The sequence below is a fragment of the Crocuta crocuta genome, unplaced genomic scaffold (genome assembly GCF_008692635.1).
Source record: "Crocuta crocuta isolate KB4526 unplaced genomic scaffold, BGI_CrCroc_1.0 scaffold1307, whole genome shotgun sequence".
NCBI lineage: Eukaryota > Metazoa > Chordata > Mammalia > Carnivora > Hyaenidae > Crocuta > Crocuta crocuta.
Genome location: NW_027533394.1, coordinates 304,212 through 306,189, shown reverse-complemented (window position 1 = coordinate 306,189; position 1,978 = coordinate 304,212). Strand labels below are relative to the sequence as shown.

At 46.6% G+C, this 1,978-nt stretch overlaps 1 protein-coding gene across 1 annotated transcript in view; it reads left to right on the top strand.

Annotated features, from left to right (window-relative positions):
* The window catches only part of SMC1A (structural maintenance of chromosomes 1A), a 35,681-nt gene that overhangs the window by 4,928 nt on the left and 28,775 nt on the right, over window positions 1-1,978 (top strand). Inside the window, 1 exon segment of the mRNA XM_077748285.1 lies at window positions 7-40. Coding sequence (XP_077604411.1) covers window positions 7-40 — 34 coding nt within the window.

The window sequence follows — 1,978 nt, the reverse complement described above, 5'->3', positions numbered from 1 at the left end:
TTTCAGAGGTTCACCGCCATCATTGGACCCAATGGCTCTGGTGAGATAAACCTGGCTGCGGCCCTCCGCACGTCCCAGCCTGGACCCCCTATCCCGTAGCAGAGTAGTTCAACCCAGCCCGTGCGACCTGAACTGTCGGGAACCCTCAGAGGTTCCTCCCCGTCCCGAGCCGACTCAGCTCGAACCTGCTTTGCCCGCTCGAGTTTTGTGACTCGAACCTCTTCCCCAAATGTCACTNCCTCCCTTGGCCCCCGGTCCCCAGCGGTACACTTCTGCCTCAGCCCAGCGCCCCCTCCCGTTTCTCACTGGTGTGCTCCAATTCGTCCGTTTTCTTACTCTACGCTGGAGGCGGCACTTTTGAATTTCTGATCCAAGGCTCGCCTCTCCAGCCGGAGTGCTTGGGGTCTCCACCCTCCACCCCCATCTCAGAGGTGGGAGGGCTTCGGAATTACCCCTTTGCTACCGCTGAAGCCGTTAAAAGAACTTTTTCGCTCGCCAAATTTATTGAATGCTTACTGTTAGGAGTTATTCGAGGTTCTGTGGAAACAGCGGAGAATAGAGTAAGCCTTACTCTTAGGGGACTTGCATTCAAGAGGGGAAAGACAATAATAAAGAAGGAGAAAACAAGACAGTTTTTGGCTGTGATACATGCTGTGTAGGAAATTAGGTTGATGGGATACAGTGATTTGGGTTTTGGCTTTGGAAGAGTGGTTTTGGCTTTTCGGATTGTGTATTTGAAAGTTGCCGAAAGAATAGATCTTAAAAGTTCTCATCACAAGAGAAAAGTCGTTTATGTAAGGTGATGGATGTTAACTAAACTTACTGTGGTAATCATTTCTTGATATGGACGGATACGGAATCATGTTGTACACCTGAAACTAATACAGTGTTATATGTCAGTTATATCTCAACAAAACTGGGGAAGAGGGGGCAAAGGGTGGCTAGGTAACACCTCTCTTTCATATCTTAACTCCTCATTTCTAAATGATACACCATGGATTCCTCCCATCTACCCCCATAGGCAGTCTGTTTGGAATCCTGATGTGTTCCTCCACCCCAGAGATGTTCTAGCTAAATCATTTCCTAGCACCAGGGGCTTTCTTTGCAGACATAGCTCAAATTCATGACCTTCCCTGGAGTTTTGCCAGTATGTGGTGCTCTTTGTAGAGTGCAGTTTCTCAACAGCGGTATTGTTGACATTTCTAGCAAGATAATTCTTTGCTGTGAGGTAGGTCCTGTGGATTGTAGGATGTTTAGCAGCTTCCTTGGCTTTTTCCCACTAGATGATAGCACCCCCACCCCCTAGNCCCGCAGCGTGGGTAGATCTGTATACACAGCTGTTCCAAAAAGACCCCTTTGGCCTGGACCCTGCCCCCACCCCCCAATTCTTCAGTGCCCACCTCCACCAACCATTCCTTGACACTGAAGAATTACTCTTCTGTGGCACACAGTAGACGCTTGGCACATGTTAATGTTTACTTTCTTCTGTCTTGTATTTATGGTATGTGTTTTTGTCTTTTCGTTACTGGTTTATCAGTGCCCCAAAGAAGATATTCCTGAAAATATTTTATCAGTGTTCAGCTCATAATGCATGTTATAAAAATGTCTACAATGTTGAATGATTGCTAATAGGGTGGGCTTTGGTTGTGAGACTTTCTTACCATCTCTGGAGAGCATGGGAGAAGCCCAAAGGTTGGAAGTGGGTGCCTAAAAGTCTGACCCCTGATCTGAATGGTGTGCTAGTCCTGCTCTGATGAGGGAGACAGAACTAATTGTCCAGACCTGTGTTAGGATAGGAGTGCCATTTATTGAGCACCATTGTGTGTCAGGTACTTTATTTATTGAGACCTTTTACATTTAATTCCTCAAAATGACCCTACCAGGGAGATACCATTATCTTGGTTTCATAGATGGGAAGACTGAGGCACAGTTATGATCACTTGCATACTAATTGATTCTCAGAGCAAGGGTCAGAACC